This window comes from Rhinolophus hipposideros (assembly GCF_964194185.1).
Source record: "Rhinolophus hipposideros genome assembly, chromosome: 16".
Classification (NCBI taxonomy): Eukaryota; Metazoa; Chordata; class Mammalia; order Chiroptera; family Rhinolophidae; genus Rhinolophus; species Rhinolophus hipposideros.
In genome coordinates, this window is record NC_138062.1 from 58,311,555 (window position 1) to 58,325,353 (window position 13,799).

Sequence of the window (13,799 nt, forward strand, 5' to 3'; positions counted from 1 at the left end):
TGTGTCAGTCAGGAATCTTTCAGAGCAAGAAGAGGCCATGGAAAGACTCACAGAACTGAAATGCCCAGGGGTAGGCGGGTTTCAGGCATGGCTGGATCCAGGGGTCTAAAGGGTCAGGTGTTTCCTTTCTGCTTCATCTGACAGCTTTCATTCCTTGTGTCATTCGAGCCTTAAATCCCCTTAAAGCCAACAGCCCCAGCAGAAAAGAGCATCTTCTCCCCACCCCAACCTATTAATTAAACCAATTTAATTGGATTCCCATCCCTAGTATGTCCGGCCCAGGCCACACATCTATGTTTGGAGCATGAGGTGGTCTCCTAGGATGAGAGAGGAAAGTCCAAATGCTGGTTCTCATAGTGGGAGGTGATGGACATGGGATAGGCAGCAAACCCAGGCGTGTCCATTCGAGACATGTGCCGGGGACAGAGCTGAGCGGGCAGAGACACAAGCACACTTCCACCCCCAGCCCACGCGGAGATCCATGTGTGGGGTGCCTATACCTGCCCACCACCACTTGTGGGGTGCTATTCCCCATGCCAGGGAGGGGAGGGTCTCGGTCAGAGCCATGCTCCAGGATGAGGCAACCCTGAGGGGTCCTGAGAAGCTGGTCACCTCTCCCGCCCACTGCCCATGATCCTTTGTGGCCACAAGAGCAGAGGAGGGCAAGTCTGCTCAGGGGTTCTCCTCATAGCCTGGTTGTCAGCACGCGTGGCACCTGAGGTGCCTTGGGCCAAGAGAGCTCTTTGGAGTGGAAATCAATGGTCCTTGGGGGGACACACGGACCCAGGGCAGAGAGGGGCAGCTGGCAGTGCTGGCTGAGTGCAGGCGTGGCGAGTCCTGGAGAAACCACCCACATGCCCCCTGCCCATTACGTTCCAGCCTCGCGGGCCAAGCTGACGATGCTCAACACCGTTTCCAAGATCCGAGGGCAGGTGAAGAACCCTGGCTACCCGCAGTCAGAAGGCCTGCTGGGCGAGTGCATGATCCGCCATGGGAAGGAGCTGGGCGGCGAGTCCAACTTCGGTGAGGGCGGCGAGAAGGCCGGGCGTCGGCAGGGAGGCGGGAGGCGGCCAGGCTGAGGCCCAGGGGCCCAGAGCCTCCCCACACTGGCGAGCAGAGCACTTCCCTCCAGAGCTCCAGAATCTCTTCTAGTGCTGGCTAGTCCCTGGGTGAGGGCCCCTCTGTGCCCCCCATGGTGTGAGGAGGAGCCCAGCAAAGGCTGAGGGAAGGCCCCCCTGCATCACAGCTGGTCAGGGCAATCCTGGCTCCTCATAGCATGGGAGGGCGGATAGTTTGTTACCTGTCATTGCGAGCCCTCAGCCACTGCGGCGCAGATTCAGACTTCAGGGTACCTTTCTGTGAATTCTGATTCATGGTTGTGGCTTTGGGGTAGGGGGCAGATTGGAAGTTGGGGGTGTCTTGGCCTCTTCCGCAGGTGACGCCTTGCTAGATGCGGGGGAGTCCATGAAGTGTCTGGCTGAGGTGAAGGACTCCCTAGACATAGAGGTCAAGCAGAACTTCATCGACCCCCTCCAGAACCTGTGCGACAAAGACCTGAAGGAGATCCAGGTACGTTGTGATGGCCTGTCCCTGCCCGCACCCCAGGACAGCCCTCAGGGCTCCCTCACTCAGACGGTGAGGCCCCTCCCATGCTGGGCCCGGGGGCGGCCCGCCTGGGGGTCCGGGTGCCAGCTGCCCGTGTGACCCTCGTCCCTACCCTCAGCACCACCTGAAGAAGCTGGAGGGCCGCCGCCTGGACTTCGACTACAAGAAGAAGCGGCAGGGCAAGATCCCTGATGAGGAGCTGCGCCAGGCCCTGGAGAAGTTTGAGGAATCCAAGGAGGTGGCCGAGACCAGCATGCACAACCTCCTAGAGACGGATGTACGTCCGTGGACACGGACCACCGGGGGGCGGGGGGGTGGCCAGAACAAGCCCAGTGAGGGTGACAGCTTTCCAGGACTCCGCGCTGTTTAGGGCGTGTGAAGGGGGAATGCGGACCAGAGTGGGGGAACCCCCTGAGGCTTTGGGGTCTCTTTTTCGGGCTGTTCACCCTTGTCCTGCTGCAGCTCGAGGGTCATCCGGGCCCCTGTGCCTGAAACAGTCTGGGATGGCTCCCTGTAGGAGGTGGCCTGCAGATGGGGGTCAGAGAGCGGCCCCCTCTTCATTGTTGGCTGGTCGCTTGCAGATTGAGCAGGTGAGCCAGCTCTCCGCCCTGGTGGACGCCCAGCTGGACTACCACCGGCAGGCCGTGCAGATCCTGGACGAGCTGGCCAGCAAGCTCAAGCGGAGGTGAGCCCCTTCCCCTCTGTGTGGCCTTGGAGTCCCTGCAAACCTAGAGTGGCTACTGCAGATTCCTGCGCTGGCCCGAGATGCCCCGGGCACCTCCCCCCGACCGCCTGTCCCTGCTGGGAGCATGACCCAGAGCCTGGGAGCTCGCTTTTCACAAACACTCTGAGCTGTGAGGGTGGGAGTGGGGGTGCCAGGAGGGAGCAGGACCTCCTTGGGCTTGTTCTGGTCTCCAAAGGAGTGAGCTGGAGTGACCTGAGGACCGTAGGCAGCCTGAGGGAGGTGGGCTTACCTAGGGCTGACCCAGGGACTCCACCTCTGCTGTCCTGCAGGCACTCGGGTGGAAAAGTGGTTCCCTGCTGGGGCTGAGGGGGCTTCAGGGTTCAGTAAGACCCAGCTGATTGGCAACCTGAGAAATGGCGGAGTCTGGGGAGCCGGTCTGGGGGTTCCCTGGGATTCCCCTATGTGTTGTGTCCGTCTCACAGCCTCCCCAGCGCCCCTCCACCCACGTGGCAGCAGTATAAACCGCTGAGGGGGTGTTCCCTGGCCTTGACACAGCGGGCTCAGGACCAGCCCCTGTGGCTGCTCACACCTGTCCCTTTGCTGTCAGGATGCGGGAAGCCTCTTCGCGCCCCAAGCGGGAATACAAGCCCAAGGCCCGGGAACCCTTCGACCTGGGAGAGCCTGAGCAGTCCAATGGGGGCTTTCCCTGCACACCGGCTCCCACCATCACAGGTAACGGGAGCAAAGCGCCACACTGTCCCAGGGCCTCAGAGCAAGGCCGCTCCATCCAGACTGTGGGGCTGGGTGCCCCCTGCCCACCCTGCAGAAGGGGCCCCCAGGGATGGGAGCAGGCCTCACTCACTGTTCTCAGCCTACCTCTGTGCTTTGTGTGCAAGCAGCTTCGTCGTCTTTCCGCTCTTCTGACAAGCCCATCCGGACCCCCAGCAGGAGCATGCGTGAGTGTCCCCTTGCCTCGATTTATAACACTGCCTTCCAGTCTGTTCTGGGTCTTTCTCATTCTGCTTCTCTGGTAGAAGGGGGCTCCCACTGTGGTCGGTACTCTCAGCCCCTTGCGAGCAGGGACAGAGCTGGGTGCCAGGCAGCATACTCCCACCTCGCCGTGTGCAAGAGGGGCTGCTGTGACACCCAGGGCACCCACCAGCTGTAGGCTCTCTGAGGGGCACCCTGAGGGCAGTGGGCTCTGGCCATCCTAATTGCACTGGGCACCCCCAGCTCCTTCCAGGAACATTGTGATGACCATTCATAGAACCCTTTCCATCTCTCGTGTCACTTGCTCCTCCTTCCCAATGACCCTGGGGAGCAAGAGGAAAGAGTGGCTCTCCTTGGGGGAAACTGAGGCACATCGAGGCAGCAGGCCTAGGGGGCCTGGCTGTGTCACCCTGCACACTGGAAGAGCCCAGGGAGCCTTGGGTCCGAGCGGCACGCCTAGACCTTACACCCAGCCCTGCCCATCCCCAGCACCCCTGGACCAGCCAAGCTGCAAGGCGCTGTACGACTTTGAGCCCGAGAATGATGGGGAGCTGGGCTTCCACGAGGGCGACATCATCACGCTGACCAACCAGATCGACGAGAACTGGTACGAGGGCATGCTCCACGGCCAGTCGGGCTTCTTCCCCCTGAGCTACGTGGAGGTGCTGGTGCCCCTGCCTCAGTGATGGCGTGGGCCTGCCTGCCCTTCCGTCCAGGTCGCCTGCATTCCACTTGCCCCAAAGCGCAGCCAGGGCGCTGCTCTCAAGGCAGCAGCGCCAGCGGGGAGGCCAGGGCCCCTGTTTACACTAGTTCTCACCCACAGCGGTGGGGAGGCTCCTCCCCTCCCCGCTCACGCGGCTGCCCTGAGGGGGCTCACACTAAGGTGCTCTTAGAAACACTAACTTCCTCCTGCCCCCTCCAGGACTGGGAACTCTGGTGGGCGCGTGCACATGCGTGCACACACACCCCCCCACCCTCCACACTGGCCCACCCTGACCTGCCCTCACTGGGAGGGGAGGGAAAGTCTGTGCGATGGGGTAGTACAAGCAGGACCCCTGACTGAGACTCGCCACCTTGCTTTTAAATCCTCCTGAGACTTTCCCAAGAGCCTGCTCGCCCACAGATGCCACCTCCCCAGGAGGGCCTCGTCCAGGGGTCCTCAGGGGACAGGTCTCTAAGGACAGGCCCTGTCCACAGCACAGCCGTGCTCACCCCCTCCCCATGTTCCCTCAGTCCCTGCCTGCCGGTGTCCCACCCCCAGCCAAGCACATGGAGCGTTTCTCTGGTACCAGCTGCGCACACAGCACACATACAACACGTCACACATGGGACCATAGGACCCCCCCCCCCAGTTTCCTTTCTGCCGAAGGTCAAGCACAAAGGCTTTGATGAGTCAATGTTCCCAGAAGCCTGCTCCTGGGGTCATGCTGGGGAAGGTCATGGGGCTTCCCCCCCCCTCAGCCCCCGGGCTGGCTGCCGTACCCTGTCCGCAGTGGCCCCGGCTGTCTCCTCCAGACCAAGGCAGGCAGCTGCCCAGACCAGCAGGGCCCCCGCCCTGCAGCTGCTTCCCCTCTGGCCTAGTCTGAAATGGCCTCAGTGGGGGGACTCGGGCCTGGTTCACATTCCCTTCCTGCAGTGACCCTGCACAGACCCCTGGACACCGTTACTTGGGGGACACACAGGCATCCTGACCAACCCCAGCAGCGTAGCCTTGGTCACAGTCTAGGGCAGATGGAAATGTCTTCCTGATTTTTTAAAAAAGTATTAAATGTCTCTTTCTATAGCCTCTTGACTGGTTATGGTGCAGAGCAGCCCTTTCCCAGCTCACCCAGACACTCATGGCCCTCCCGAGGGGTCTCTAGTCAGGGCTGGGCCCACGCAGCTCCCACAAAGAGCCCATGAAGGGTGGCTGTCATTTACCCAGCCACCAGTGTGGGGATGATGCCCCCAGGACGCCCCTCCCACAGCCCCAGGAAGGGGCAGCACTAGGGTCAGCCCAGCACCGTCCACACACAGCTCCATGAATGCACCACCGTCCAGACAGCCTACGCACCTGGTGAGTGCTGGGGGGACCCCCACCCCAGGGCGCGACACATGCCTGGGCTGCTTGCTTCTCCTTTATTACCTGAGTCCCAGCCATCGCACAGCTCAGTCACATAAGCCACAAACAAAGGCCCTAAGCCCGTCCCCCTCACCCAGAGCCACCGGGGGCGAGACTCAGTCTGACCAGGAGGCCCCCCAGGTCCTCAGGCCGGTGCCCTCAGCTCCCTTGCTTCAGGATGCTGTAAACTTGCTCCAGGACGTGGCACAGGCCCTGGTCCTTGGGCATCCGGCTGGCCAGAGAGACCTGAAACAAGCAGGGCTGCACTGCAGGATTGGACCCCACTCCTGCCCCCGAGGCACAAGTGCCCCCGCCTGACCGAGGTACAGTGTCCGTAGAGCCATGCTTTGTTTTTGACGAGAGGAGCCTTGAGTAACAAAAGGCCCTGCTGACTAATTGGGGGGGGTATCTGTACTTTCCCAATCCTACCCGCAGCCCAGCCTAGATCCCACAAACGCCGCATGCCAGGGACCACTCGGCTCCAGGCCTCCAAAGGCAGCTGCCGGCCACCCCCACCCAGTGCTGGGGTGGGAGGTGACCAGGGGCAACTTGAAGCCCTGGTCATTTTTTTTTTAAGTTTGAACAAAACAAGCGTGCAAAACTGCGTTTCTGTGCAAAGCAGAGTTGAGGATGTCTTCTGAGAATGCCGTTCAAGCAGGAAATAAATCAGACCAGCCTCATTTAAATGTCGCCCTATGTGGGGCCTGGGAGCGCAGTTCACTACAGCCCCTGCTCTTCACGCTCTAAACCAGGTCAGCACCCCCTCCCCATGCTCTGTGGGTCCACGGTCTACGGGGCTTTACCATTTTCATGCACACTTGGATGGTGATTCTCCCCCCACACCGACCCGTGTGATAAAACAAGGCTTTTCTTAGGCAGCATTCCTTTCCAGCTGAAATACTTTTGTACAGAGCAAGTTAGGAAATCAGTGTTTCTCAGGCTGCCAGTGGATATATTCTTGGGGGGCTTCCTCTAGGAGGGGTTCACGGGACTTGGGGCTCGTTTTACCTTCAGCTTGTCTAGGTAAGTGTGCTCCTGGCTCCAGGACTCCTGGAACCGCACGAGGTCTGGGGCGCCCTTGTAAAACTCCACCAGCAGCATCTACAGGACAGGGGTGGTTGGCACCCCCTCCCTCCATCCCTCCCCACACCGGCACTGGGGTTACAGCAGAGAGCAGGACAGGCGCTGCCACTACTCACGGGGCTTTGCAGGCTAAGCTCACCTTACGGAGTAGTGCCACCCAGGAGCAATTAGGGAGCCCCGCAGGAGGTCCCTGGTCAGGGTGACTGAGGGCCCCCCCCAGAGGCCAAGGGAGGCGTGCAGAACGTGATGCTTCAAGTCACGCAGGCCTGACATCGCCCCCTGCTGTCTTAGCCTCATCCCAATACTTGTGAAACCACAGGTGTAACAAACTAACTCCATTTTTTAAATGCCTGTTGACCCATGAGTATTAAAAACCATCGGGGTAGCACCTGCAGTCCTCCACGTGTCTCCACGTGGAGAAGCAGCGCCAGGTGCACTGGCCCTAGCCTGGCCCAGAACAAGGAGGAGGCCAGATGGGTGAGCAAGGGAGGAAGAGGGGGCTGCGGCAAGGACCCGGGACTTGATCCTGAGAGCCACAAGTGATTTTCTGCAGAAGAGCCTGACTGGGGCCCTGGTTTCTTGAGTCCTGCCGTGTCCCGAACAGCCCCCACCTGCCCCACCCGGGAGTGAGCTCACCATCTCATGAAGGATGTCATTAGTCAGGAAGCTGTCCTGGACATAGGCCATCTCCACGTCCATGGGGATGCCGTAGTCACTGGGCCTTTGCTGGCAGGGACACCAGCTGGTCACCACCAGCCACCCTAAGCCCCCCATCCCATGACGGCAGGGGCCAGTGGGCCCCACATGCCTGGCTCCACCCTGCAAGCCTCCATGCCCACGCGCCACATGCCAGGCCCTTGGCCGCCTCCAGCAGCCCCTCCTACCTCAGGGGGAGGCATCACCCAGAAGGGTGATATCTTGGACTCCAGTCCTGGGTTGCCAGAGTAGTAAGGGGCTGTGGGAAGACAGCGAGAGGGGGGTGGGCCTGGGGGGCTTGGTGGCCCAGGAGACGCACGCACGCACTCAGGCCCCCAGCCCAGGACTTACAGCAGAGCAGGGCGAGGCAGGGCTGGAAGCCATTGCTGGAGCCCTGGAGCCGAAGCTGGTAGTCCATCTGCACGTCGATGTCCTGCAGCGACGGCAGCGCCGGGCTGTGCGGGTGGCTGTGGTACCAGCCTACCAGGGACAGGCCCCGCAGGAGCAGGCTCTGGTAGATCTGGGGGCAGAGGTGTGGCTGGGGGAGGCAGGGGCCCGGCCAGCCCTGGTGCGCTCCCACCACGCCTGCAGCCAGCGCACCTGACACACATCCATCCCCACGTGTGCAAGACACTGAATGAGTCCTTGCTGTGTACCAAGCCTGGGGAAACAGCAGTGACCAGTACACACACTTCCTCCACCCTCACTGAGTCCAGTGGGGGGGACAGTCAACAAATACATTTTAAAAAGATACACCTGTCATGAAACAAAGGCAAAAGGTTTGTTCCCGGCTGTGTTCCCCAGCTCAAGGAACAATGCCTGGCACACAGTTGGCGCTCAATAAATAAAGAGATGTGGATGTGCGTGCACTTGAGCAGGCGCAGGCAGTCCCGGATGCCTTCAGCAAGTGGAGGCAGGAGCCGGCAGAAAGAGAAAGGTGTGCGCTGGGACACATGGCGCTGCCAAGGTGGGTGTAGAGCGCTGAGCCGTGCCAGGCACGTACTGAGACCCACTACAAACACGTTAAGAATGGCAGCTAATACTTATCTCGCCTTTACTAAGTGCCAGGCAGAGACAAGGACTCACTTCACACACACTCATTTGCACATTTGCTGAGCGCTGACTCTGTGCTAACTGTGGGGACACGTTGCCAGGACAGCTGTGTCCACCCACGCCCTCCCCAGAATGCCCTCTCCAGTGCACCCCCTCACCTCCTCTTCCATGGTGGCCGCAGTATCCGCGTCCCCCAGCCGGCTGCGACAGGGGAAGGCTCTCAGCACGGTGAGCACTGCACAGAGGCGGGAAGTAGGTGTGGACATGGACCCCAGCCCCAAACACCCCCTTGCCCACCGGGCCCCTAATACGCACTCTGGCTGTTGATGTCCCAGCGGCCTCCCAGGTAGCCCACGACCTCGCTGCGAGTCAGGTGGCTGTGGAAGTCCTGGGGAGGAGGGACATCGGAAGACATGCTCAGGCTGGACCAGGCCCCCACGCTGTCCTTGGGGCCAGGACCCTTGCGATGGACAGGGGCAAGCCCACCCGCCTCCATACAAACACTAATTGAGCGCCTACTGTTTACTAATAGTGAACAAAGCAAACAAGGTCCCTGCCCACAGCAAGCTGACATCCCAGGGACCCCCTCCCTCCTAGATGCCCCAGCCTCTTGCCCAGGCCTGGGTGTCCCTGGTGCCCAAGGGACAAGGTGGGAGCTGGCACTCACCAGCAGGAACAGCACGTTGCTGGAGATGGCCACGTTGAACGGCTGGAACTTGTTGATGGCTGCAAAGGATGTTACTTCCACCAGGGTATGGGGGTTTCTACAGGAGCCGGAGGATTCCATTGTTTTAGGCACCGCCAAGCTGGCTCCCCACTCCAGGCTGCTCTGAGGATCTGCGGCCTGTCCCCCACCCTACCCCTGTTCTCGCTCCCTCCAGGCATGCTGGTGAGAGCTCAAGTACAAACCAGTAGCGGGAGGGGTTAGTGTGGCTGGCATGGGATGTGTCTGACCTGGCAGAGTCACGACTGCCCAACATGCAGTATCTCACTGGCACCGGCATCTTGTTTTCCACCCGCTTCCCTGGGGGCGTGGTCTCTGGAGGGAGGGTTGGGGGGGAGGAAAAAAGGCAGCGTCGGTCCCTCCCCTGCCCGGAACTGGAAAACGAAGTTAGGGGGACCCAAGAAAGAGAAAACCCCAGAAGCAGCCTTAGAAATCAGGCTGAGGGCCTGGGAAATCAGGTGGCAGGCTGACAAATCGGACAGAGATTTAAAATTCAGATGACGGGCAAAGGAAATTAGGCGAGGACCTCAGAAAACTAGGTCTGGGGGGAGGGGCAAAGAATCAGGCAGCGAGTTTAGAAATCAGGCAAAGGACAAAGAAATCCTATTGAGGAGCAAGGAAATCAGGCAGCATGGTGAAGAAATCGGCCAGCACATAAAGAAATTGCACACTGGGGGCAAGAAAATCCAGCATTAGAGCTTAAGAAGTCAGGCAGTAACAGTGAAATTACGCAGCGGGGCTAAGAAGTCAGCCAGACATCTTGGGGGCACTGAGGATAAGGAAGGCTAAACCTGACCCCAGCCTCCTCCCGCATTCAAGTTCTGCCCGCCGCCTGCCCTCCCCCACCCTTCTCACCGGGGTGGGCAGGCTCGGAGGCGCCCTTGGCAGGTGGTCTCCGATTCTTGTCCTCCGCTGAGACCCCTGCCAGAACCTCCTCCTCCTCTTCCTCCATCAGCAGCTCCTCCTCCTCCCCTTCGCTGGCCGGGCTCTGGCAGGGTAGGGGTAGAGACAGCGGTGGGACCCTCAGCGGGGTGACCCCCGCCCCCACACACACACCAAGTTCCACCCAGACCTTCGGCTGGCCTGAGCTTTAATTCCCTGCCGTTGCTCCAGGTGTCCACTAGAGGGAGAAAGTGAGTAAAGGCGGCCTAAGGCTCTGGCAACGGCTCAAGCCTGAGCCCCTTCATGGGGACGATTCCTATTTTCGAATCCTAAACGAGCTGTGTACCTCAGGCAAGCGCCCTAACTTCTCTGAGCTCTGTAAAACGGTACAATGACTTCCAGCCCAATAGGGTTGGCATCAGGGTGAAATGAGTTAATGTGTGCAAAGAACTGACCGTATGCCCCGTTGCTCCATCCACTGAGCAAGAAGCATGTACTTTGCATGGATTATTTTATTAAATTCTCTCAATAACCTCTCCCTCTGAGCTCTCCTAAACTTCCCTTGCCAAGGTGACCTCTTTGTGTCCAAACCCAACAGTCACATCTCAGCCTCTGTCCTCCTCCCCCTCCTAGCAGCGTCTGACCTGGCAGGTCCCCCCACCCCCTGGGAACTCCTCAGGGACCCCAAACTCAGCCAGCTGCCCTCCCACCTTTCCAGGATACCCTGGGTCTCCCACTCTCTCCTTCGCTGCTCAGGGCTGGGTCCTGTGGTCTCTTCCCAACCTGCACCCTTCCAGGAGTCCTGTTCCACTATCAGTGCTCCAACCCCGCCAAACCCTGACGACGCCTACAGTTCTGTCTCCATCCCGGGGCTTCCCTGAGCTCCAGATGAGAGGTCCAGCTGCCTCTCGACGTCTCCACGCAGAGGGTTCACAGGATTCCCATACTCAATACAGCCACCATGCGCCTGAGGGTACCCCCAAATTTCCTCCTCCCGAATCCCCACACCTCCAATGAGGGCAATCCCGTCCACCCACTTGCTCAGAACAAAACTCTTAACACCAACATTTGCTCTATCAGCAAATCCCATCAGGTCCACTTTCAAAATTAGCCAGAATCTGCCCACTTCTTCCCCACCTCAATAGCCCACTTGAACTAGTACAATAACCTGCGTCCTAGTCCTCTGTCTGTCTTCCCCAAAGTAGCCACCAGGTGGCCCCTGTGAGCGCCTGAGTCAGGTCCAGTCCCTCCTCTGCCCATAGCCCTCCAGGGCTCCCACCTTCCACCTTTTTTGGTTAAAAGCCCAAATCCTCCCCATTGCCCACAAGACCCTGCACAACCTGCCCCGTCCCCTCGGGGCCCTCACCTTCTCCCTCTCGGCCCCTCACTCACTCTCCTCTAGCCACACCGGCCTCCCAACTGTTCCTCCCACACGCTAGGCATGGTCCAGCTCCACCGCCTTTGCATGTGCTGCTTTCCAGATACTCTGATGACTCCCTCTTTCCCCTCCTTTAGTTCTCTTCTCAAATGCCACTTTCTCAGTGAGGCTTTCCCTGACCACTCTATTTCTCCACCCTCACCTCCCATCCCTTCTTGAGACATACTATAAGATGGACTTATTTATTTTGTTTCTTTGTCTCCCCATGAGGGAGGAGATTTTTCCTTTTTCTCTCTGCTTTATCTCCACAACACCTAGAACAGGGCCTGACAGTTGGCATTTACTAAGTGTTTACAGAATGAATGGTCCTATACCCTGGTGTGAAGGTTACTTTTGTATGTCAACTTGGCTAGGCTCTAGTACCCACTTATTTAATCAAATACTAGTCTAGGTATTGCTGTGAAGGCATTTGGTAGATGTGGTTCACATCTACAATAAATTGAATTTCAGTCAAGGAGATTACCCGTGAAAATGGGTGGGCCTCATCCAATCAGTTGAAAGACCTTAAGAGCAAAACCTAGTTTCCCAGAAAAGAAGGAATTCTGCCTCATGACTGCCATATCAACTCCTACCTGAGCCCTACAGATTTCAGACTTCCCAGCCAAATGTATACACATATATCTACTCTATCTAAATATGTCTAATATTTAGACTGTTAATTAGTCGAATATTTAGACTAATAAATGACTGTCATCATTTCCATTTTACATATGATGAAGACCAAAGAGGGTCCTTGGCCAAGTTCACCCAGCTGGTGAACATTCAAGAAACATCTATGATTATCATGACTTTCAAGAACTTTCCACATCTGGTTGGTTCCTGCCAATGTCTCCAGCCCCCTGAGCTACATAACACATACGAACTGCTGGCTACATCAGCTAAAGGTGGTTGTCTAAGCAGCATGTATTGCTTTGTGCCTACATGGCTTTGCATATGCCATTCCCTCTCTCTGGAAAGCTCTTTCCTTCATCTGGCTCTCACGAACTCCTGCTCATCCCTCTAGGCTCCAGCTCCAATGTCCTCTCTCTGGGCACTCCTATTTGACAAAGAGTCAAGGACGGCTTGCTCCAGGAGGCTGAAGGACGCACCTCATCAGCGGCAGCTGCAGGCACATGGAGCTGGTGTCGCCGGAGCCAGGCAGCCTTGTACTTGTCCAGTTTCTGGCCTTTGTACTTGACGGAGGCCCAGCCACAGCCTGATTTCTTGGCCGGGTTCACCAGCTTCTTGCAGTGGGTGGCCCAGGCGCTGGGGGAGTTGAACACCTGCCCCGTTTCCTGCCAGACGATCCTTCCATCGGGCTGCAGGTCCCCCACGAACTGCTTCCCCTGCAGCAAAGGTGGGCTGGCTGGGCCCAGGACCTGGTACCTTCCAAGACCCCTCCTCTGGAAAGTCCTCCCTGATCCCATGCTGCTCCCGAGCTTGGCACCCACTTCCCACTCAGCACCCTTCCAGGAAGCTTTGCATCTGAGATGCCTCCCAGCCCCTGTTTGTCCACTGTCACAGTCCTGACCAGCTTGAATCAAAACTGTCCAGTGATGTGTCTGTCCCTCCCTCCCCTCACTGGACTGTGAGCCTCCAAAGGGCGGGGACGGGGTCTGTCTTGATCACTACTGTGTCCCCAACACCCATCCTACAGCCTGGTACACAGTAGGTGCTCAGTTCACAAATTGCACCATTCACAAACTGAACAACACTATCAGTAATAGTAATAACAGCAAACACAAAGCACTTACTGTGTAGCAGGCAACTTGCTGAGCACTTTATTCATTTAATCCTCATACAACCCAATGGGAGAAAAAAAATCCCATTTTACAGAGGAGGGTACTAGGATACTGAGAGATTGAATGAGGTCACACGTCCAATAAAGCAGTGGTGTCCTCTCCAGGCCTCAGTTTCCCCTTCTTGCCCCAGCCAGGATGGGATGGGATTTGGGGGGCGCTCACCAGGTAGTAGATAGACAGCACCCCGGCGCCAGGCTCCAGCTGCGCGTCTTTGAGGAGCACGCGCAGCGTGACCGCGCGCCTGGTGAGCGCGGCCCCCGGCGCGCCGCAGCCCCCCGCTCCGGCCCCGCTGCCGCCGCCGCCACAGCTGCGCGCTCCACTCACTCCCGCCGGCCGCTCGGGGTCCTCGGCCTCCACCTCGTCCTCGTCCTCATCTGGCGCCTCCTCACCCGCGCCACCCACCGGGGAGAGCGACTCCGGAGCTGTGGGCAGCGAGAGGCTGCAGAGGGGCCGCGCGCGCCCTGTTTGTCCAGCCACCCCGCCAGGCCCACGGTACCTGCCATGGCCGCTCCGCCCCGCGCCGCACCAGCTCTTTCTTCCCGGTGTGTGACGCGGCTCCGCCCCCATGGGGGGGAGCGCCCCAGCCATTGGCTGCCGCCGGTGGGCGGGTGGGGGGCTCGGCCCTGTGGGGCGAGCGGGGAAAATGAGGCCCGGGCCTGCGCACTTGGGAAAGGGAATCAGGGGCTCATCCCTCCGGGGACATTCGGAAAACTGAGGTCTGAGGCCACTCTTTATGGGAGGGAGGTGGTAACCGAGAGCTC

The 13,799-nt window shown here is 59.0% G+C and overlaps 2 protein-coding genes across 4 annotated transcripts in view; one reads left to right on the forward strand and one right to left on the reverse strand.

The window, feature by feature from the left end:
• SH3GL1 (SH3 domain containing GRB2 like 1, endophilin A2) overlaps positions 1-13,140 on the forward strand; it is a gene marked incomplete at its 3' end in the record, with an annotated part of 42,455 nt that extends 29,315 nt beyond the window's left edge. Inside the window, exons 4-11 of one of the 3 annotated variants that reach the window (XM_081075987.1) lie at positions 880-1,023; positions 1,436-1,569; positions 1,724-1,882; positions 2,187-2,290; positions 2,898-3,022; positions 3,190-3,246; positions 3,770-3,887; positions 4,917-5,063. In XM_081075987.1, coding sequence (XP_080932113.1) covers positions 880-1,023; positions 1,436-1,569; positions 1,724-1,882; positions 2,187-2,290; positions 2,898-3,022; positions 3,190-3,246; positions 3,770-3,887; positions 4,917-4,971 — 896 coding nt within the window. Of the gene's footprint in view, positions 1-879; positions 1,024-1,435; positions 1,570-1,723; positions 1,883-2,186; positions 2,291-2,897; positions 3,023-3,189; positions 3,247-3,769; positions 3,967-4,916; positions 5,064-11,976 lie in introns of those variants that run through there. The other 2 variants (XM_081075988.1, XM_081075989.1) reach the window with 2 other exon arrangements.
• MPND (MPN domain containing) lies at positions 231-13,638 on the reverse strand. Its single transcript, XM_081075986.1, has 14 exons — positions 13,535-13,638; positions 13,201-13,460; positions 12,346-12,582; positions 9,793-9,925; positions 9,168-9,252; positions 8,881-8,977; positions 8,529-8,601; positions 8,372-8,448; positions 7,512-7,680; positions 7,349-7,419; positions 7,101-7,190; positions 6,390-6,482; positions 3,167-5,627; positions 231-2,696 (listed from the first exon to the last, which is right to left on the reverse strand). The coding sequence occupies exons 1-13, from the start codon at positions 13,539-13,541 to the stop codon at positions 5,541-5,543; spliced, it is 1,479 nt and encodes a 492-aa protein (XP_080932112.1). The 5' UTR covers positions 13,542-13,638; the 3' UTR covers positions 231-2,696; positions 3,167-5,540.
• Positions 13,639-13,799: the final 161 nt, after the last annotated feature.